The sequence below is a fragment of the Anopheles cruzii genome, chromosome 2 (assembly GCF_943734635.1).
Source record: "Anopheles cruzii chromosome 2, idAnoCruzAS_RS32_06, whole genome shotgun sequence".
NCBI classification, from domain to species: domain Eukaryota; kingdom Metazoa; phylum Arthropoda; class Insecta; order Diptera; family Culicidae; genus Anopheles; species Anopheles cruzii.
Window position 1 is genome coordinate 25,762,724 of NC_069144.1, and position 22,000 is coordinate 25,784,723.

Below are 22,000 nucleotides of genomic sequence, written 5' to 3' on the forward strand. Positions count from 1 at the left end.
CAAAACCCAACGAAGGCCAACGATCCTCTCGCAGGCGCAACACCCACCACCTCCGGTGACCGTGAGTAAGAAGCAAAAGGAGAAGAAAGTCCGGTTTTGGCGTTTGAAGCGCCCGGTGGGAAGGGACCGCCGAGTGGGGTTGGCGATGGTGTGCCGCTGCCGCTTCCGTCTGCTTCCTTCAACCCGAAGAAGGCTTTTGTTGCTGTTGTTGTTGTTGTTGGCCGCCTCGCGCGGGCTAAGAAAGCGCGTGAGAATCGTCGATCGTCGAGTAGGACGACGCGCCGAGGGACGCAGATAATTCGCCAAACGTCGGATCCGCGAATTCGGGTTTCTCCGGGGTGGGGGATGGCGGCGTCCCGGGCGGGGAGCATTTAATCCGAGTAACGATGACGGTGCGGCTCGATGGATGATGATGGTGATGCTGCTACGCCTCATGGTGGGGCAAATGGACGGGAACGGCCAGCGGAAGATATCGCGATCCAAATAATAATAAAAATACCTGTATATTTGCTCTTTATCTCATTTTCCCGGTGCGCCCGCACGTCCGTCTGAAGTCTGAAGTCTTGAAGGCGAGGCGAGGAGAGTAAGCGAACTCTTCCGCCGTTGCGGGCACAGTGTGCGCATCGTTATACGGCCCAAGGCCAGAATTCAAACCTTGAGGACCTTGACAAAGTATAAATTCTTCAAGTTCCCTATTTAGACGAGGTTTTGTAAGTTTAACAGTTGAACTAATAACAGCTATACCTTAGTTCAGTTGCAAACGGAGTTGGTCCTACTTTTGCACTGCATACTTCGATCGTGTCAGTCACAGCTCATAAGAATGGCACAGCTGGATTGCAAGTGATTCATATTGACAGCTACGGTTGCAGTACAAGAAGTTCACCAAGAAAATCCAAGAGTCCGAGTCCTCTACTTGACTAACCTCAATAGCTCAGTTTGTCAGTGAAATGTTTAACTGATCTATCAGACATTGACGTCAAAAGGTATTTATTCCAAACGTGACACTGCCAAACTCCAACATTTTTTTTAAATAACTGCAGAACATCATGCGGATTTGTGTTGTGGCCACAACGGTGCGGTTTGGCCATAGTGTCCGCCCAGAATGATGTGCAACAATTTAGCATAGGTTTGATCCACACACAACCCACGACCGAAGCAGCGAAAGAAGGCTCTGCAAACGACGACGCGATGATGCTCTGCGTTGCGCTCCATCGTGCGGCACATTCGGGTTGAAGTCAATTCATGGCACCGGGGGCGAAAGAAGTTATCGACTTCACTCCCCCCCTCGCCTGAACCCCTTCTCCTCTCGGGTCTGATGGGGGGTTGCAAAACTGGCCGTGGCCGTGGCAGCAGCACCATCATCATCGCCCGATATCTTATAGCCTCTCTCTTCTCCGAACTCCGATGCGAAATGCTTTTAAATGTAGGTGCTGAAAGCAACTAATGACTTTAAATTATTATCTCCTGCTCTTCGGCATACACCACACCCACGAGACCTCTGCCTTGCGGATGTCACGGGCTCACCTTGCGTCCTCTGCATACTCTAGGCCCCGCCATCCCGCGGCCCAGTTAGGGAGTGCTCAAAACCCAACAACAGGTCAGCCGCAGAGCTCCGAAAGAGAAGGCCCAACAGGTTCTACGCCTTTTTTCGGGCGAATCCAGCATCCGATGCCAATCTTCTCGAGGGACTAAGAATTAGGTATCCGACACTCAGCTCGGCTCGACCCAATCCCTCGAAGGATAGGCCTCTATAAGCTCTCGAGCCGACCCGAAAAGCAAAATGCAAATAGAAATCGCGCCTCACGCCGGGCGCGTAGGACTTTCGAGAGAGTTCGAGAGAGCTGCTAAAATGGCGCCGGAGTCAAGCGGGGAATGCAGAACCGATCAAAGTGAATCCTAACACTTCCTCGCGTCGTGCCCTGGTGGCCCTCCTCCGGGTCTGAGGCCGGGCGAGAAAGAGGTTTCGAGAATTCTCTTTAATCTTGGCCCATTTCACGGCTCTAATGCGCGTTGGCACACCGACCTCTACCGCTCCGCATCCTTTTGACTCACGTTTTAGTGCCTCCTTGAACGCGGTCTTCCATTTCTGGACCCTTTTGCGCACGCCGTCTTCTCTTAATTTATTTGTAGATAATAACCAACCGACCAACTGACCGCCGTCGATTCTTGGGCCACGTTCCACTTGGTCCCTTGGCAAAAAATTGCGCCGGAAACAACGACCACCCCCCGGGGCAACCTTTCAAATCGAAGCTGCAGCACACAACAGGGCGGCGGTTAATGAAAACTCATTGGTGCAGCATCAAGATTATGCTTAGTGGCCACCGGGCCACGTCTTTTCTTGCTCCTGCGAAAAGTGACTCCAGTTTTGTCGATAGCATTCGTCGTCCGCAGCATAACGCAATCGACGGCGGTGTCGCGGTGGCGACCGTTTGTTCTTTCTCGCACCGGAGTGCGAATGAAGGGCCTTTGGGTAGGACTGTTAACGGGTTAACGGGTCGGCCAATAGGCGGCAAGAACAAGAAGCTCTCGCACACAGGAGATGGTACCATTTAAGACCTTTTGGGGCACAAAAAATAAAAAATCGAGGCTATTAGATAATTTAGGCATGACTCGGGGATGCCCACTTCGTCCGATTGATGTGCCGGTGTTTTGCGAACGGAAAGAAGGCCACCCCTCCGGAATCTATCTCTACATTTGTCTCACGTTAATCCGCTTACTGGTCGCTATCGAATCAGAATGCAAATCACGCGCACGAAACTCACCGGGACCCAGCCGGCGGCTCTGGCGGTTTATGGCCCAGTGGAAGTTATTCTTCGGCGGCGCAGGCCTCCGATGAAACAAAAGAGAGCATCGAGGGCGCATAAGCATATCGGCGAATTAGAAACATTTAATGTCTAGACGTTGCCTTCCGTAGGGTCCGTAGACATGAACTCTCGGCAGTCAATGCTGCGCCTTCGAAAACCATTATGAATAAAACATCGTCCCTGCGCATTAAGCCTCGGCCCGAGAGTCCGAAAGCTTATCCTTGGAAACCAACAGCAGCAGCCACCGGGGGGGGACAAAAAGTAACCCACCACCAGGTTTTCCAGGTGCGCTCGTCGCTCCGAAGATGTTTGGTATTTTATGATTTTCTTAACAAAGACCTAATGTGGTGGAGCGGATTTCTTTGGCGAGCATAAAATTCGCATTCCAGTGCATTCCCCTCCACCAGACAAGCAAAACCTTTCAGATTGATGAGCCTCACACACAACAGAGCGCGCTTCCATACGCAAAAATACGCACGGGGTAAAAAGAGGCATCATCCGCTCTCGTCAACGTCGCGCGTCGTATGACCTGCCGGAAATACCTTTTCAATCCACACATTCGCTCTTTTTATTTTTGCCGAGTGGCTACCGGGCGGGGACAATGGGCGGTTGCACGGAGCATAAATTAGCCTCGTCGAACTGTGCACCGAAAACAAAGAAAGGAACAAAAAACGGGGCGCACGACGTTCCGGTGAGCCGTGAGTCAAACTCGGTTTGGCACGAACGAAGGACCTTTCTTCGGGGACAGCAGAGCTTAGGGAAAATAAAAGGCCCCCTGGCCCCCCGGCGGTTCCATAAGTCGGCGGATGCACAAAATATAATCCTAATTCTTTATAATCTTTCCATTTGCGGCATGCAATTGTATGCTGCCGAATGCATGGCGAGTGCATTCCACCGAGCGCATGCACGCTGGGCGCGTAATGAAAGACAGTGTGATAAGAGTACGAAACGGTGAGCACAAAAGTCCCGTGTGGGACTGCAGAATGCACAATAGAGAGGTGGCCATGGCCAAACCCGAGCATCTGCAGTCTGTGCCCAGTATTCGGTTCTTCGATGGAGCATATGGTTTCACAGAAGACGGGTAGCCAGCTGAGGATCGAGTTCGAGGCGATGATACAGGCGAACCCGGAACAATGAAACAATAGACCCCCACAGCCGCAGTACACCATCTGCGCGCGATGCTGCTGCTGCTCGCATTTCCATTGCTGATGATGCACATGCAAAATTGGCAAAAGTCTGGGCTCCCGATGCTGCTGAAATCATAATCTTATCTCCTTTGTTTCTTAAACCTGTTGTGTGCATCCTCCAAGAAGAAAGGATGGTTGCATGGAGAAATTTAATTTCATCGCATCGCAACTCTTTTTATAATACGTAATCCCTTCCACAGAAAAGGGTGCAGGAAGAAGCTCTTCACGGCCCCGATCGCTTTCTCTCGGTCTCTCTCTCCCTGTCCCTTGGCGGGTGCAACAACTCGGTAATTTCGTGCCATCAAATGCGCATCAGACCGTGGGTCCGGGCAGCGACTACAATATCCAGGAGTGCAGGACACGGAGCGATGCGCCTGCAATTGGTCCGGTCGGCAGCACAATGAGCCGGCGAAAGGGCAACTAGCGTAAGCTCATTAGATAAACGTAAAAACGTTCCCGGTCGCGCCAGGAAGGATGCTGCATTTATTCGTCTCGATTGTTGCAAGCGCGCATAAATCTGCGCGCTCCGTCCCTGCTCCTGCACATGGGAGAGAGTTATATAGACCGAAGCCCGCCAGCGGGTCGCAAGAGGTCGAGAGGTGCGCCAGACTGGGGGCCACACGGCGGTTCCTGTTTCCGTCTTGTGGAGCGCATAAAAATGCATTTCATATTCCATTCTTTTTTTTGTTGGTTGCCATTGCACATATGCAGCTTTTACGTGCGCTTAAGTTAACGCTTCTCGGCTCCGGCCCCAGCGGCACTGCTGCTGATGCTGCTGATGCTGCTGCTGCTACCGATGATCCCCGGCGTGTGCGATGAGCATTCGCGGATGGTCACAAAAAAAGGTAATGTGTGCAGTAGGAGAACGTAATCTCGTTCGCGATTGTGCATCGCGCCCAATGGCCACATGTGCACACAGCGGCCACAATCGGCGGTGTCGTTGGACTTCGATTGTGTGCTTGTGTGTGTGTCTATTGCGAGCGTCCGCTAACGACCCACGGCTCCCAGGCAGCAGCGGAGGAGCAGCGAGCATATGCGACTCCGTCCGGCTGCCCATCAAGTGGCGGGGTGGCGCATAAGTATGCCCTCGGGACCCGTCCGAGGTAAGGCGAGCACATCCGCAGTACGGATTGTTGAGTAGAGACACTCCCGGAGCCCGCACACACACAAAAAAGGTACGTATTTATATCCGTTGCCGCGACCCGCAAAGCGCATCATATGCCACAGGAGAAGGAGTGCTGTGGGTCGTGGCGGGGGGCGTATGAATTGGAAGGATTCATCATGCTCTGGCGGTGCGCACAGCATTTTTTTTTATTTGCTCCCGGTTGCCATCATTTTTTCTTCTTCTCATTATTTCGGGCTCAGCGCAGCGAATGCGTTGCTCTCGCCGCTCGGTCGTTTCTTCCGTTTGCAGAATGGTTCCATTTCCGAAAATTTAATTAAACCCTCTCCTCGTGAGCGGGTTCCATTGTGCGCGGCCTTCTTCCTGCCCGTGCAGCCAATGTGCAGTTGCAGTGCAAGCATTTCGTGCACCATGTTGGTCATTAATCCCGACGGCGAGCGGCGAGCGAGTGAAAAGGGCAGTAAAAACAGAACAGAATGTCTCATGCAATCGATACTGCATGATGGATGATGGTCAATCGTACACAACAACCGAAATTAACCGATCCAAGCGCCATTAGTGAAGTTTAATTTAATTTTTCAATTAAAATGGTTTCCATAAAACATCCACCACACCGGCGAGCGAAATGCGTTTAATGCACTGTGTTCACATTAATGACGCCAAACATAATTAGTTGGACGTCACTTTTAGTAGTCACCGGTTGGGGGCAGGTTAAGTGTACCCAAGGTTCACATTTCCGTGCTCTATCCAACCACTAATGAGGGCTTCGTTAAATTTCTTCTGATGTGCCCACCACAGTTTAGTTGCATTAAGTTTAGCAGAAACAATCTAAACCAGCTATTGGTCTTGCCAACATAAAATGAATCAACCTCGTGACGCATTGCACTGTGGCCACATCGGGCTAAAGTTGATGGATTCTTAATTTTGAGATTGCTTTCTCAGCTACGTATCTTTTGCACTTTTTAATAAAACATAACGTTACGTACGGTGCCTATGGGCTACACTGAGCCTAAGACTGTACAGGATCCCCGTTCTCGTTACCCTCACTTAAGCCTTATTAGCGAAGTATCTATGTTACTTTCCTTTTATGTTCTTTCCCAACAAAAGGTTGCTTCTGCCACTGCACGGAGCAGCGTCTTGAGTTCTTCACAATCTTCACATTGCGCGCGAAACAAAAGTCGTCTCCGGAACGAAAGTTCGAGAAAAGATGATGCCGCCCACCACGGGGGAACCCGGCTGCATAAATCATAAGCGACAGGATAATGAGATCCTTGCCGAGGTCGGCCCATCGCCACCGGAGAGGTCAGTGGTCCAGTCGGCAACAAGCCGCGGAGGAGCCAAGGATCGGCGACCCGGATTTGCTTCACTGACCCGCGGGGGGGGCCGGGTCCGTCCCGGGGATTGCATAATTATCCGGTCCGGAGTACAAAACAAGGTTGCCCGTGCGCCAGCCGTGGCCGGCGTGGTGGTGTGCTATTTTAACTGCAAATGGAATAGCAAATATTTGCATCGTCCCCTCGGTGTGCCTTGCACCGCGCGCACGCCGTCACTGTGGTCACTGTGGGTGAGTGCAGGAATGTGTCCTCCTTCGCTCCGGGAAAACAAAAAGCCTCCCTCGGGCACTACTATGCGTGCGTGCGTGTGTGTGCTTCCTGTGCTACTGAGCCAGTGGATTTTCCGGCCCCTTTTCTCACCCTAAGCTTGACTCCGGCCTCTACCGAGAAACAAGGCAAGTGACGAAAGAAATCGCCAAAACGAGTGCCATCTGCAAAGTATCGGACGCTAAATCGGTAAATCCCACGTGGGATCGGCCACCGGCCAAGTCTCCGGCCGTCCAAGGAGGAGCGTTCCGTCGTCGCAGGGATATTGAATATCATATACGCAAAACATCCTGGCCAGCTTGGGCCCGGTGGGAGAGGAGCGATGCCGGCCCGAAATCAACGAAGGAGGTTAATCAATTCCGGTTTCCCTATTTTCACCCCGAGTCGTCGAGGGAGCCTTGTGTTTCATTAAAACATACACCCCACCTTGGGTTGGGTTGCTTGCTTTTCCTCCGATGACAGAAGAACACCACACACACAACCCTCTCGGGCACCCTAGGGTTTGGAAAAGATTCAAAGCTAGTTCTAGCTGACATGGCCCCTAACCTACCGAAAAGGGGTTAGTAGTTAAAGGCAGGAACCGAATTTCAGTTCGTTGTTTCCACCGTTTTTATGTCCGATTCTCATGCAATCGAGCATGCGGCCAGGCTGTACGTTTGCGTTTCTCGTCGTTGTTATTGTTGTTGTTGACTAACTTCCGCCGCCACAGTACACCGAGGAGTTTAGGTACGGTTCCGTCGTCGTCGCGCGCATATCACATTACGCACCGTCGGACCAGAGAGGGATTGATGACTAATCGGGAATGTTGCTTGCATAATGAGAACACAACGAGCCGGTCGAAGAAAGGATCACTTACCAAGCCACCGGAGTTGGTATGAGTCAAGGTTTGCACAATTGAAGGACTACTCTGTCATTGTAACCACGCACGGATCGAACCACTGATTTGTACGGAGTTTTAGATTCGTCCTCAGATCACTCATCTACGCCGCACAGAAATGCGAACAATTCAACGCTGTATAATAATACGGCGCACCCATTTTAATAGATACATCGTAAACTACATTAACGAATAATATTTTTTCTTTGATCAAGGGTTGTTAAATCAAACGAAAACTTATAGTTCAGCAGCTGCACAAAGTGCATCCTTCACAACGAATTAAAATTGCATTAACCTGCTACCATTCATTGGGATGGCTTTCCGTTTTTCCTTTAAATACCAGAAAATGAAAATCTTGTTGAGTTTTCCATCGTTACTTGCGCGGTCGCTACTCCGAACTGGCTTCGAGGCATAGTCGGACCGTGACGGGAATCCTACGAAAAGCCGGACGCCGGAAGGGACAGGCAAAAGAAAGAATAAATAAATTAAAATGCTTTGAAGAAAATAGTGACCCCGCAGGACACACATACAACGGGCCATCCTCGGCATTGCACAGGAGCAGAGCAGCTGAGCTGCGGAAATGAAAATACCGTTCCGTAGGGCGCGGGCCAGGATCTTCCGTGGAACCGTTCCGTTCGCTCGCTTATCGTGTGCCACCGCCTCGTCGAGTCCTTGAGCCCGGCACCAGACGGTTGGCCGACCGCTCGCCAATAGTTTTATGCAAACGAGCCAAAGTCCAGCTGCTCGCTCGCGGATGCTACTGCTGCTGCTTCTGCTGCGGACGGACGGATGGCACACAAGCTACAAAACCGCACTGACACGCGGAGCACGGCCCGCGCCTCATCTCGCCCCACATCATTCCCCGACGGGACGTGTAGTTCCCAGTGAAGTATGTAAAACCAAGTATGGCAAACCTTACCGAAAGGCGCCTCAACATTCAGTTGGGAAAAGAAAGGAACAAAATCTTCCCTCATCACATCTTTGAAGCACTTACAACAATACTTTGAAGCTCAACTTCCAGCCCGTGTATAACCCGCAGAAAGTAACGTTTTCGTTGTGCACTATCTCCAAAAGTTGGCTCAAATAGTAAACAAACCCTCTGTGCCGTTCTTGGTTGTACATTCTTTCGTTCCTACCCAAAGCGACCGTCCCGCAGAGGAATGTGCGATGGGAACGACCCCCGCAAGCCAGCGAGGCGTTGGACGTGACGTTTTTCAGCCTCGAAATATGACCGTAAGTTTCACCGCGGCGGCCACCACCTCAGAGTTGACTTCTTGCCCAGTTCGCTCGAATGCAATTCTTCACCGGGGTAAAAACTAACGACCGACAGCAAGGTCCTTCTTCCACACTGAAGTGCGCGCTAGGAAGATCCCGTCCGACCCGGCTACACACTTCAGCCAGGCTCCCGTCGTCGTCCGGAGAGCAGCAGAGTAGAAAAATTGGTCACAACCACCGTGTGCCGGGGCACGACGACGACGACATCGGAGAAGTGCACTCTGCCACGACGATGGAAAGATGGTTTGAATTACATTTTCACATCGCGGCGCACTGTCACCGGTAATAACTTTTCACCGCGCGGACATTTACGTTAATTTTTCATAAGACTGTGGCGCGGCGATGAATGTGTTGGTGTTCCACGGATGAAAAAACTGTCACCATACAACGTCGGCTACTTGATTGTCGCTAATTACGATGTCAAAAGCATGCACTTTTATACAGTACTTCTTTGGGTTAAAAATGCTCCAATGGAATACAAAAGAAAGTGATATTATTTTTATGAAATTCTGCCTAAGCTTCTGGTTGGTAAGCGAGCGTTCTGATAACCCAATTTGTAGGTGCGAAAACCATAATTTGCCCAACCAGCTGTCACTCCACGCAGGCAGCAGGCAAGCAGGACTAGTGGCAAGGGTTCATAAATAGCTCGAAAACAAATCACAACGAAGGTAATGACTGTCAAAACCACGCGGGTACGACGTTGTCCTGAGCCGTTCCATACGAGTGAGTTTATTTTTCCAGCAAAAGCAGGCGATTGTCATAAAACTCGAAGCACCATGTCTCGCTCCGTTGCACACGAATGAGCCCAAATACCTGGAGCACTACAACAGTCCGCGTACGAGGGGTGTTCAAAAAGTTCTAAAACATTTGAATTTCCGCCGGCTACGATGTTCGATTCTCTATTTTTTGCGTTAAGTTGCTACAAATGTCAGTGACTTATGGTGAAAAGCTGTGCCATTTTGACAGCTTGGACAAGATTTGGCTCATCATCGATTTTTGTGTACCTTAAAAGTATTTGACCACGAAGCGGTAATTTGGGTTTTGGAAAAGGAAAAAACAAAACAGGGGTCACAGATCTGTGGAATACGCTGGCTTTGGCATCATCAGAGTGTAGTTTTGACCAACAATTCGGGCAGAAACAACGATGTGTGAGCAACCAATTTTGGTTTTCCCACAAATCCGGGCCAGGAAATATTCTTTATTGACCGTTCCATCCTTTGGCAACAACTCATGATGCACCACGACCCTGGAATCGAAGAAAATTGTAAGCAAAACTGTTCATATTCGACCTAACTTGGCCTTCCGACGTTCACATCTTCTCGGCTCTCTGAGAAAATTTTGAACCACTGATGAGCGCAGCTTTGCGTCTTAATAGCTTCACCATGAACATTTCGAATGCGACCGCGCCCTTAATTTCGTTTTTCACACAAAATTTGATAAAAATTATTTGTCATCTTTTTTTTTAAAGAGACAAAAATCTAATTAAAATGTCTTAGAACTTTCTGAACAGCCCTCGTATGTCAGCGTGGTGTTCGCAAAAAAGGGTTGCCGCCAGTATGTTTACAGCCTGTCCCGTTCTGTCGCCTGCGCATTGCGGAACAGGGTCGTCACTCCGTTAACATCATCGGGTTCTCTTCTTGCCGCGCTCTCTCTCTAGCCCAGGTATCACCATGGATATGCTTTGCTCACCTGAAACAAATCGTACCTCTGCACCGCAGACGGACACCGGTTTTCGTTATGTTTCGCAAGCGAAACACGGCCGAGCGAGACACGGAGGCAGCCCCGGTGGCCAGCGAAAGGTACTCTGATCTCTCTTCAGTTGTCGAATAAATCTTTCGCCTTTTACTAAAGATTTCCGTGGAGAGGGATACTCTAAGGAGTCTAAAGTAAATTTTTGTTACGTCCTGACGTCCCCTTTTGGGGATACAGGACACCTAACCCCTAAAACAGAAGCTGATGTGTGGTGTCTCTATTCCTGAGCAATTCGATTCGACTGTATGGAACCGCGGTCAACGAACGACAGGAACGGTTAGACGGAGGCTATACCTCTTTTGCACTTCGCAAATCGGCTGCATCGGCACAGCAACATCAAAGTCATCGGAAGCTATTTCGGTACAAAATCAAATATGGTAACTGGACATAGTCGAAGCAATAGGTGTAGCGACTAGAGAATGCCGCCGTTTAAACATTCTCCAATGGCCAAGTCGTCCGCGCGCGTAAGTTCACACACAACTATGCGTTCGCTTTTTTTTCTCACCCTCACCCGTTTCGTTCCGCGTAAAGGTTGTCCATCTTTGTCCGCCCTGTCTCCGGTTCCCCGCTACTGCGCTGCGAGCACGCATTTTATTACCATTTATTGTCGGCTGGTACGGGAGCACCGCGCACCCGTTCGGCGGCGGACTTCAAACGACCGCCAATACGGCGGCGACTGGCTGGAGGCGTCCAAGAAGGTAGTACCGTCCGGCCAGCGGCTTCGCTTCGGTCTCAGACATGCTCTCTCTCGCTCGCTCCGTCACGGACGGAGCGAAAGAGTTCTGTTTGCTTTCCCGGCGGCGGCGGTTGCGGGTTCGGTAAGGTTTTCTATAAAATAAATTCTTCCTTGTTTACATTCCCCGACCGAACACGCACAACTTGGATGCCCCGCTCCTCTCGTGCAGCGCAGTGTGTTCCAGTGCCAGGCAAAAAAAGCCGGGCACACAGAATTCTGACAAACTTCGTTACGGAACCTTAAGTCCGAGTTCTGGATTTTTGGCTTTGACTTTCGGGAGCATCGGTTTGTTTTAAAATTTATTTACACCCGAGAGTTTCCCGATGGTAAACAAATCGGGGCTATGTGGTAGTAATACTGTGTGTGTGTGTGTGTTATTTTTCCTCACAAGTCAAGTCTAGTGTCGTTCCGGCTTCGACGACTGAGGTGCCCCGGTCCGGTGCAGCAGCGCGGTTCCTCTAAAACTTCCGCGGCTGCTAAGCCCAGAGAGGCGTTTATCACCGTTCCGTTTGTTTACAATCGATTTGGAAGCGTTTTCGTTTGGTGAAGCGAAGCCAAGAAAAAGGCCATTTCAGCTTCCCAGAAATGCATCTTTGGTCTCTTTGAGAAATGCATTTCGATGTCGGGATTGCCAGCTACTTATGGAAAAAGGTTGACTGTTTTGACTACGACAGCGACCGGGAGACAGAAGGAGAGAGAGAGCGGGTGGGTTGTTTATTAGTTCTTCCGACATGGCGATGCGTGAAGCGTGATGCGTGAACACGGTGGGGAGAATGATTCCTTTTTCTTGCTGGTCATGGGATCATTACGACGATTAAAGTTACTGCCGGGCTAAAAGATGAAATACATCGGATGAAATGCGGCTGTTCCACGGAGAGACCCCGAGGCAACCGTGCAGTAGCGAAAGACATAAAAAGGGCTCCAGAAGAGCTGGGGACTAATTTTGTTTCCCAAGACGCCAATGAGCCCGGATTTATTTGATCTACCAACGACGTTTGCATCATCTGGGGGGGTTCTTTTAGAGTGCGTTTTTACAGTCCCTTTTGGTCGGATATTATGTAAAATTACAACGGTTCTTTATAAATGTACAAAATCTACATTTTTTCTAAAAGATTCATACGTCTGAGCACAAATCTACGAATGCGATTAAATTTATTCCAATTACTCAGCGCCATTCAAATGTTGAGCGTTGCCCGGCGGTGATGTTGTTTCCTTAATTTTGATCAAATTTAATTTACAAATTCCGCTTTTTTTTGCTCTCTCCCGCTTTGCTCAGTTCAGTTTCCCTTCGGGGGGGTGCGGACGAACCGCGAGCTCAGCAAAAGAGAAAAACCCAGGAAAACGGAAACAGGGGAAACTCCGGAAAAGACAAGGGCGATAGGCGAACTCAGAAATTGCAGCGGCCATAAAAGAAATCAAACGACCGAGCAGAACCGCGGCGAACGTTAAGCCTACGCCGGAACAGTTCCCCGCGTGTGGCCCAGTGCACAGCAGCAGCGGTGGTGCAGCAACCCATGCAGGCACACACACAACCCGGAGGGATTGATGGCCGTGATCCGGGTGCGCGATAAAACGAGTGGCGGGGAGGGGATAGGAAAATCCCTACACCCAGGAGGCAATGCGTGGAAAAGCACCACGGACCCTCTGACCCTCTGGTCCGAGAAGTGGCCCTTCTCTGTGGGCCCGTTTCATTAAAGTTCTCTGTTCTCGCACCCAGAGTGTCATAAATTTCGTCCATTATTATCGCTTTAACATTCGCCGGGACATCGCCACCCCGAACGAAGGTCTCGCAGAAAGTAGCTATGCACTCTCGCGCCCGGTGTGGCCAATCCTAGTGTAGCCCCTACACGTCACCAGAGTTCACCCGATAGTGAGACTTCAGCACACAGTCAGCACCCACCGTCCAGGACCGGATTCAGGACCGGGAGCCCGGGAGTCCCGGGTCCTTGTGTTCCTGCGCGACACAGGAAAGTCGGCATAAGATGGCGTAATCGTAAATTACATACTTTACGACGGATTTCGGTTTTTATCGCTGCAGATGCCACGCCACGTTTTGTCGGCGGGCCCTCACCTTCCCTCTCTGGCCCTGTGTAGGGTCGTGTGGCGACCTGACCCGATCAAGAAGGTGAACCAAGGGGCGCGCGCGTCGTACGTCGAAAGGACGACGTACCTTCCCGTCGCGGAAGTCGGGGATAACAGGAACTCGCCCGATGCCTTTCGAGCCAAGCCGACCGAAGTGGCAGTGGTGTGCGCCATTGCCAGTTTGTTTGTCGGCCCCCGGGCGGACGCGAGTGTGGTCCTGAGTGTGGCCGTGCGGCTGCCTTCCCTCGCACACTTCAGACTCGAGAAGACCACTTGAAATGTATACCACCCACTTGTTCCCCGCCATCATCGTCATCATCGTCACCACCGTTACAGCTGCCGACGCTCGCCGAGAGTCGATGAATCCCCGCCGTCCTCGAACTCCCGGTCCACGACGACGACGGATCGGACCGGAAACAACGGGGTTGTTGTTGGTTCGCACAATTTTCGGGACCAACTTCAAGGGGGGACCACTGTGCTCCGCGCGGTTGTGAGTGGATTTGTTGCGATACATCGACGTAATGAAATTATGAGCAGCAACTCCGTCCGTGGCCAGAGATCAACCAGGGGGGCCCCGAGACCGCGTTCGGTTGTGGTGCGGTGTGTCGTAACATTTGTTTATTTTCTTCTCCGCCGAACGAAGGACGAAGGACGCGCGTTCCAACCGGCGGTGGCTGTGGTGGTTTTGGGCCCACTAATTTGCAGTAATCTCGGGAAAATTAATCAGGCTCGCTGCTCATTATCGTTGCAATCGCGGGGACGCAGGCAGATGAAAGAAAATGCCGCGTCCAACACAAGACTTCACGCGTCTGGAGCGGCGTCTGGTGCGCCGTAACGGATTACGCACACCCCGGTGAGTGAGTTGGGGCGAGGGTGATTTTAAAATGGACAGGGTTCTCGTCGGTTATAAGCTCCTTGCGGAAGTTGATTTAATTTTGACTAATAACTTTACGATGATTCACAATAAATAAATCATTCACATTTGCTGAATAGCGGACGCGGCGCCGAAAGTAACAAGAGTGGCCCGTCCAGATATTATCAAATTGAAAACTTTTCCATTTTGAGCCCATAAAAGAAAAACACATTCTTTTACATCATCAACAAACCGTCCAGTGGCGGGGCGGCAAAGAGTAATTTCTCAAATAGCTTTAAGTAATTCACTTTGATTCATGGCTCCGGCGGACCGAAGGACCGAAACTCCTGGCGCGGTCAATGAAAAGAGTAGAAATACTTTCTCCCGACGGCCAGAAGTTTCAGTGGCCGAGTACCCAGGCACCCAATTGCGATCGCCTTGCTTCAACGCCATCGCGCGCCATCATCTTGCCGCAGTTTTGTTCTTCGGGTTGCCGCCGGGACGACGGAGGAGCCTTGTGCCTTCGGGAGCCTTGAATTATGGTTTTGCTTGATAAATGGATTAAACGTTGCCGGAAGCCGGACATTGCTTGCAGCAAACCGTCCGGCCGGCCAACCGACCCGGGCAGAGGGTTTGGTGAAGCGAAAAATCGGTTTCGTACTCACTCCTGAACACCCTTGCCTTGATGGACGCCCGGCGCACACAACAGTGGCCAGAAACATATTATTGTGTGAAGACCAAGAACCCCCAAGTAGCAGTTCCCAGTGTTGCTGCGGACGCGAGCCTGTCTCTAATGGTAATTTGAAAATCGGCTCTCGTGCATTCGATCAATTTTCAACACAAATGCTCGGCCGAAAACCGGTCGAAACGACGCAGGGTACCTTTCTCTCCTTACCAGCATTATCATCGCCCCGCAGCAGTCCGATTCTGGCCCTCTCTGGCCAATCCATCGACAAGGTAAGGCACGTCCCGCCGAAAACATCGTTCTCCAACATGCGAACCCCACCAATGCATCAGCACACTTTCGGTCTGTTATCAGAAACGCATTCGCAACCCGGCGTCGGACTCGATTTGAGTCTCTATCTCTCTCTTTCTTTCTGGCCCTGTTAATGCTAATGCTGAAATAAATATGTTTGTTCAGCAAAAACGCCGGCGTGAAGCCGTTGTGTTGTTGGCACACATACATGCGCCCGATCCGGGTCCGGAATGATGATGATGCTCCGGTCCAGGCCCGGAATGATAAGTCCATTTCCGTCGTCCGTGCGAATCTCATTCCACACAGGAATCCTTGCTAGGAACGGAGTCACTTCCCACAACATCCTCGTGCTGGTAACCTGTGTGCCGGTTCCAATTTTTGGTTGATTAGATCTGGGACCGCGTCCCGGGCCCCTAGATGCTAGTAACTTATCAAACCGGTGCCGGCAAAAGTTCGACACGGAAACAAAGAACTTGCCAATTTTGCCAACATGAACCATCAGCGCGAAGGATCGCGCGTCGGTGCATCCGGAAGAAAATGCCGGAAAACTTCCGCCTGCCAGTGAGTGGAACTAGCCCAACCCAACTACGGGGTGCTTCTCGGGCTCTCTCAGTGCGCCTCGTTATCTCGTATTGTGGCAGCCAACTTGCGACGGGAAGGACACTAAAAACATAAGTCACCCCAAGCCGGCCCGGGAAAACGGGATGATGGCGCTCACTAGAGAGAGAGAGCGAGAGAGAGAGCGAAGAGACACACGCACACGAAGCCAGTAGTCCTGGTCCACAAATACACGGACACGGAACGTCGATGAACTAATATCATCTAGGGACCCTACCCCTCCGACAGCGTCCTTCATCGTGTGCGGTCCTTCCCCCTATAGCACGCCGGGACGGGATCTGGCCGGCCGGTCCACGTGTCTTTCAACCCGCCGCCGGCCGGCATTAGGATGTGCCATAAAATTTTATGGTTATTTTCTTCATCCAGTGCCCCGGGGCCCCGCAACCCGAAGCCGACAACAACAACAACGGGGGAAAACTCCCGGCAAATGCACGCCCCACAACAGAGTTCGAGTTTTGTCGGCCCGGTCTGGAACTACCCAAATCTGCCGTCGAAACCTTGTTCTCCTTGGCTCTCGCTCGCTCTGCGTCGGCCAATGACGAACGGAAGACGAACTGGCTCGTTACGGGAAGAAGTAAAAAAAAAAACCAACGGCGGACAAACAGAATCCGGCGGCGGGTTGGCCTGGCGAGACAATGATTTTGGAGTCGGTCTCAGAGAGCTTCTCGGACGACGCCCGGTGTCCGCTCGTAATCAACTTGGACTTGATGTGTGTATCCGCTCTCTCTATCCCCGGCTCCCCGTGGGCGTCCGGAAAACATCATTCGCAATTGCATTGGTCTGACTTTTCCCGAGCCGAGGCTGCAACACAACCGTAACACCGACACCGAGGCCGGGAGCGCAACGAGGTTATGTCTGTACCATTTTACCGTTTTTTAACATTGCTCCCTTTGATTATATTTCCCCTTTTCCCACCCGGCGAACCGGCGAACCGGCGTGCCATGCCGCCATGGTGGGATCGGGCGTTGATTGGGGTGGTCTTTTGCCCGGTGCAGAGTTTGGTGGTTCTGCCCATCTCGCCCATGGCTGGCTTTCTCGATACTTTTCCTACTACTTTTCCACTTCCATTTCCGGTTGGATTTTACGGTCATTTAAACCACCGCCCGGTGGTGGTGGCAGTGGGAGAGGCCATTTTTCCAACTCGCTAAAGAGAGATTATTTGGACAATCTGTGGTGCGCGCGCGGCGCACATTGGGCGTTTGATTGGGTTCATCCCGCCCCTGTTCCGGGCCGGAAAAACAGAGACTAGCCAGCTGGCTGGGCTATAGGCAACCGAAGGTCGGCGCTGTTATCCTTTATTCAACTGGGAGATGGAACAGTGATTGAACTCTGTTTTCGAAGCGTTTGCAAAACTGAAACAAACAATTTTTTAGAGAAGCTAGCTTTGTTCGAAGTGAGATGCGCGTGTTGTGAACCAACCTTTCAGCCAACGACAAAGGAGGCGACAGTATTCTCAGCAGGCTTGGTTTCGAGAAGATCGACAGTTTGAAAATCAATACACAAAACGTCAAATTTGCGTCACTCGAAAACTGTTTGCCATTTTGTTATAAAAGGATTTTTTGGTACCAAATCCTGCTTCAGAGCGGGGAATCCATTGAAGCAAACGCAAGCTTCGTGAACAGTCTCTTCCCGTCACGTGCACGTGACTCACGCGACGTATTACCGACGGAAATGTCCTTTGAATTTTAACGAGTGCAGTTTCCCGACTCGACTCGCTTTGGCGATGACAAGGCGCAAAGACCAAGAAAATTATTGTTTCTTCCACCGTCAATGTGGCCTGCTCTTGAGTTGAAACCCCGTCAGATTTGTTTAGCTGCACCTGAAGGAAAACCCACAAACGTTGTATACCCAGCAGCCCTTCAATAAATACCACTGTAATCAATGATTTTCCCAGTAAACTCGCCACTCGAGCAGAGCTAGTTATCAATAAATTAGTAACAAAAACTGCACACTGACTCCGGATCGGAGATGTACATAAAATTCGACCCAGTCCTTTCAATTATGTATGGCATGTCGTCGTCCGACCGACAAAGAACGAGCCTACCTGGTTCGGTTTGCAGCAACAACAACTGTCGTTTAGCATAGCCAATATGGCCACTGCACAGCACTGCGGATGTGACTTTGGAATTCATTAACTTTTTAACGAACGAGAACTAATTACATATTTATAAGCTGCAAACACAACTTTCCATCATCACTATCATTATGTGCGTGCCGTTCTACACAATCCGTAGTAATATAATTCGTATTCCTAAATTAGCAATATGTAGCCTCGTTCGGGCAGCATTACAATAGGAACGATAAAAAACAACAGCTTCCCGCCGCAAGTCCGCAATGTCGCATTTTGCCAGTCAAGGCTTCAAGGCCCAACTTCCAACGAAACCAAAAACATGTCCTTCTTACTGTCTTTCAACCCGAAGCCACTCTGTAATGGTCTGGCCACGCGCATTCATGTATGCAACTAGGTCGATCCCATCCGGATCCGGGCGTCGGTACCACATTTGCCCATTAGCCTGGGCTGAGGATAACGACGACGACGACGACGACGGCGGGACCCCAAAATTTCCCCGGAGCGTTATCCCCCCCGAAATCCAAGGAACTGTCTCCACGGGTAGTGCGCACTCCGCGCGCGGTGCTGTTCCGTCGGTTCCATACGGTGGCCCCAGGGTGGGATTAATTAAATCTAATATTTTTACCGTACAATACATCCTGTCTTCCTTATGCTGCGCCGCGGGCCGGCTGGTTCCCAACTCCAATCCCTGTCGGCCCACAGAGAAATTTACTTCCCAACCCGGTGGTGTGGTGCTGTCCCGCATGGAGAAGCACAGCCCGCCAGGACAACTCCCCGCGGGATGTCACACACAGGGTAGCTTCGGCCGAAACCGAAAGTAGGCCAACCGGCGGAAAATATGTGCGTTTTGGCGTTAAATTCGGTGGCGATCCGGGTCCGATTTTATGCGCTCCCGGCGTTCCCACTGTTAGTGTCCTGTTTTTCGCAGCACGCGCCACTAATAGAGCAATAACTTTGACCACCGTGGGGTGTCCCCGCAGGACCCACCGTGGGACCCCATTTTTCCCGGTCGATCGCTTGGAGGTTGGATATGCCAAAACCTTCAGAATCTTCACTTACCGATAACATCGAGCCGGGCCGGTGGGGAAGCGACCCGGGCGCCGGAAGCTCGGGCCGTCGCCAGGCACACGTAGTCGCCCCGATCGAGCGTTCCGTTGGCGGCCCGGATGTGCAGGTTGGAACCATTCTGGTAGATCCGTTGCGGTCTGTCGCGTTGCCGTCCATGCACCGAAACCGGAACACCTGCCGAGGGGCAACGGTCACATTAGAGCTGATGGATACTGCGCAAGCAACTGAGGACGCCACCGGGGGTGCAACTTACCGTTTAATGTCCAGGAAAAATCGATCTCATCATCGAACAGGGCACGGCACTCGAACGTAACCGCTTCCCCTTCGTACACCTGGCGGCTCTGGGGTGTCACGGTGAACTGGAACTCGCACTGAACCGAATCTGTGTGTCGTGAAGGAGACGAAGAAATATTTGATGAGAAAAAAGCGTTGCGGAACTACGAAACGGTGTGATTTAGTCTAAAATTCTGATAAGACTTTGTCGGAAGTAGGCACAGGAAGCAGGAGTTCCGACAGAGGGTGCTGAAAGCGTTAAACGATTTTCTATCAACACGCGATATCTCGGCGGAACCACTCGGCGACGAAACTAGTGTCGTCATCAAGTTCCGATGGGGGCTCAGGTGTGTTCGGCGAGCGAACCAAGATTGCCTATCTACCTTTGCTGGGGGAACGCCATCTACTAGGGCGAAAGGAGAACGATCTTATCGGAAGGGCAGAGGCCCTGCCTCTTCGCGGACTACCGGAGGGCATGAGGTGTGAAACTGATTTCTCTAGATTCACGATAAGCCCCGTCCTGCCTCGGTGCTCGTTCCGTTTGCCGTACCATTTTATGGGATTCGATTTTCGACTTCCGCCAAAAACCGGTCCGGGAAAGCGTGGTTGCTGCTGCCGATTGCCAAAGTCGTGAAACCAACCGGGCCCTGGGTGGGAATTTTCTTTCGGGTGCCACAACCACAACACAGTAGCACCACCCGGTCCGCCGATAAGCGATTGTAAGCGTGCTCGGCTGGGAAATTATGTTGTTATCAATGGGTGTGGGCGTGCCATAAAATTGGGCTGAATAGAGGTGCACACACACATTAAGTGCGTCGTCGAAAGGGGTTGCGTGGCGGTCCTTGGGAAAGGGTGAGCGGTTTATGGCGCACACGCTGGCGCAAATTTGCCAAACACGGCTCGGGGTTCCTTTTTTATCATGCGTCGCCGAGTTTGTGCCGAGTTCCGCTGTTCAATTTATCGTAAATTCGTGCTTCGAAAGGCCATCGAAATACGGTTGTTGCTCACGTTACTGCTCAGCAATTGAGGTATGAAGTATGCATTCAAATTTGGCCCCGGAATGAGCTTTGAAAAAGTGTCCGTCCGCACAGACGATCCTGTTTTTTCCATGGATCAGGCATCCAGCCAAGCTCAAAATTATCATCATTGTGGACCGTTTCGAAAAACTCATTCAAAAAACTCATAAATCCCTCACTAAAATTAACCAGTTGTCCGCACGGCCGCCATTGCATGGGGATTACAAGCGAAAGTCGACCAAACGGAGCACATTATGACTTTCATTATCCGCTGTTGAGCCACAAAAGCCATTATAGCCTGGGCCGGATTAAACCCGGATGCACCGCCGGGCGGCCGGTCACCACCGTGCCGTGGCCATGGGTTTTTTGTGGCAAAAATTGCACGCCCAATTTGGCTTTTTGCGGTGAACCTCGGTGGACCTCGGTGAAAATTTCAATTAATAACCCAAATGGCCGTCGCCGTAATGCAAACCGCCGGCCAGCCGACTCACTAATCCTCGCTTCTCGATCGGTGTTTTCATTCAAATTCCATTTCCGGAACGGCATTAGAAAAGAAAGTGCGGAACTGCGGATGACTCACTGCGGAAGGTGCCGACAGTTGCAGTTTCAGCTTTTGCGCAATCGCCACCGAGCTTCATAAAAATTAATGAAGCACTTCAACCACCGAGAAAGAGGACGACGAGACTTTTTGGTCCCGGGAATGTCCGAAATCCTGCCATCCTCGGATTGATGCCCCATTCACGCAGACGATTTGCGTTGACAGGGCACACTTCCGGCGGGTTGGCAGAGGTTGCGTTTCCGACAACCTGCTGGTCACGGGAAAACGATGAATTTATCACCTGTCTTTTCATTTTTTTCCTAAAAATTTGCGAGTTTCGGCCACTTTCGGATTGCGTGCCGGCGAAAAGTTAATCCCAGCGGGCCACTTTATCGACAGCCGTTCAGCGGTTCCTTGGTAGAGTGGGGGTCCCTGGGTGCGGGTGCGTGCGTGCAGGTTTGCGATTTGTCACACGTGGCCACGCGGCACGCACTCGGATTCCGTGTCGAAAGAAAACGAAAGACAGCCCCAGACAGGTCGGGGTGTTTTGTATTTTTATTTCCCTTCTTTGGCGAACACAAACAGGACAAAGTTCTAGCAGATGGCACGTCAACAAACCAACGGGTTCGTTGGTTTATGGACGACGCGGCACATCATTTCGGAGGAAATCCTAGAAACGGAACGCCAAACAAGGACAGACACCGGCGGCGTCCGACCCGCGAAATATGGCATCGAATCGATACTCCACGTTGAAGCTATGCAAATGGAACATTTAGCATTCGGTGCGGTCGCCGAGGCACGAATGAATTAATTTGGCCAGAGAAAATTCTTCGCTCTCCGGCGAGTTAGTCGCACAAGCGAACACTCCATTTTCTCCAAATGGATTAAACAAAGATACCACAGAATAGTTTTATACAATTAATTTCCAGTACATTTCACTCTGGCGGCGGACGGCGAGATGACGCTTCGCAACTTATCGCCGGCCGGCCCGTAACCCATTAACGGCGACGGGTCCAATAAAGTGGGCCCCCGGTTTTCTCTGATAACAAACCAGCGACGGCGAAACCTTTGCCGGGGCCATTCTGTGTGCCGACGCCAGAGCCGAAAGATCACTCGAAACAGATAAGAAAGGTCCATTCCGGCAAGGGAG

At 51.2% G+C, this 22,000-nt stretch overlaps 1 protein-coding gene and 1 non-coding gene across 2 annotated transcripts in view; one reads left to right on the forward strand and one right to left on the reverse strand.

Annotated features, from left to right (window-relative positions):
• LOC128278746 (tyrosine-protein kinase-like otk) overlaps positions 1 to 22,000 on the reverse strand; it is a 48,506-nt gene that overhangs the window by 25,086 nt on the left and 1,420 nt on the right. The window contains exons 2-3 of the mRNA XM_053017475.1: positions 19,277 to 19,405; positions 19,015 to 19,197 (exon numbers count right to left, since the gene is read on the reverse strand). Of these exons, the coding sequence (XP_052873435.1) occupies positions 19,015 to 19,197; positions 19,277 to 19,405 (312 nt within the window). The remainder of the gene's footprint in view (positions 1 to 19,014; positions 19,198 to 19,276; positions 19,406 to 22,000) is intronic.
• Positions 10,667 to 10,793, forward strand: LOC128269524 (U5 spliceosomal RNA). Its single transcript, XR_008269194.1, has one exon. It is a non-coding gene; the product is annotated as a U5 spliceosomal RNA (small nuclear RNA).